General features: G+C 56.6%; 1 protein-coding gene across 1 annotated transcript in view; it reads right to left on the bottom strand.

Moving 5' to 3' along the window:
• The window catches only part of LOC104279310 (signal transducer and activator of transcription 3.1-like), a gene marked incomplete at both ends in the record, with an annotated part of 1740 nt that overhangs the window by 1114 nt on the left and 262 nt on the right, over positions 1–364 (bottom strand). Inside the window, 2 exon segments of the mRNA XM_009876540.1 lie at positions 4–54; positions 226–361. Of these exon segments, the coding sequence (XP_009874842.1) occupies positions 4–54; positions 226–361 (187 nt within the window).

Raw genomic sequence — 364 nt, 5'->3', positions numbered from 1 at the left:
CCTTGCAGAACTTGGCCCAAGTGATCTGACAGCCGGAGTAATTCACGCCTGGCCCTGGCAGGGAACGGGAGCATCAACATTTAGATGGAGCTCTTCTTCCAAAGACACCATTTCCAGGGAGCAACCCCAGGTTTGTGGTGTTCGGGAGAAAATCAAGCAACTGAAATCCAGAGCTCTCCCTCCCAGACAGCGGCAGGGCCAGGCAGGACACCCACACACGGTTACCTAGAAGTTTCTCTGCCAGCGTTGTCAGCTGCTCGATGCTGAGGCCACGCTTTGTGGTGGAGGAGAACTGCCAGCTCAGCACCTCTGCCACCTGGTCCCAGGTCCCAATGGGGGGCTTGGTGAAGAAGTTCACGTTCTG

The sequence above is a fragment of the Apaloderma vittatum genome, unplaced genomic scaffold (genome assembly GCF_000703405.1).
Source record: "Apaloderma vittatum isolate BGI_N311 unplaced genomic scaffold, ASM70340v1 scaffold40209, whole genome shotgun sequence".
Taxonomy (NCBI): Eukaryota; Metazoa; Chordata; class Aves; order Trogoniformes; family Trogonidae; genus Apaloderma; species Apaloderma vittatum.
Note: the sequence above shows the minus strand (reverse complement) of the source record. Positions and strands in the feature narration are given on the sequence as shown.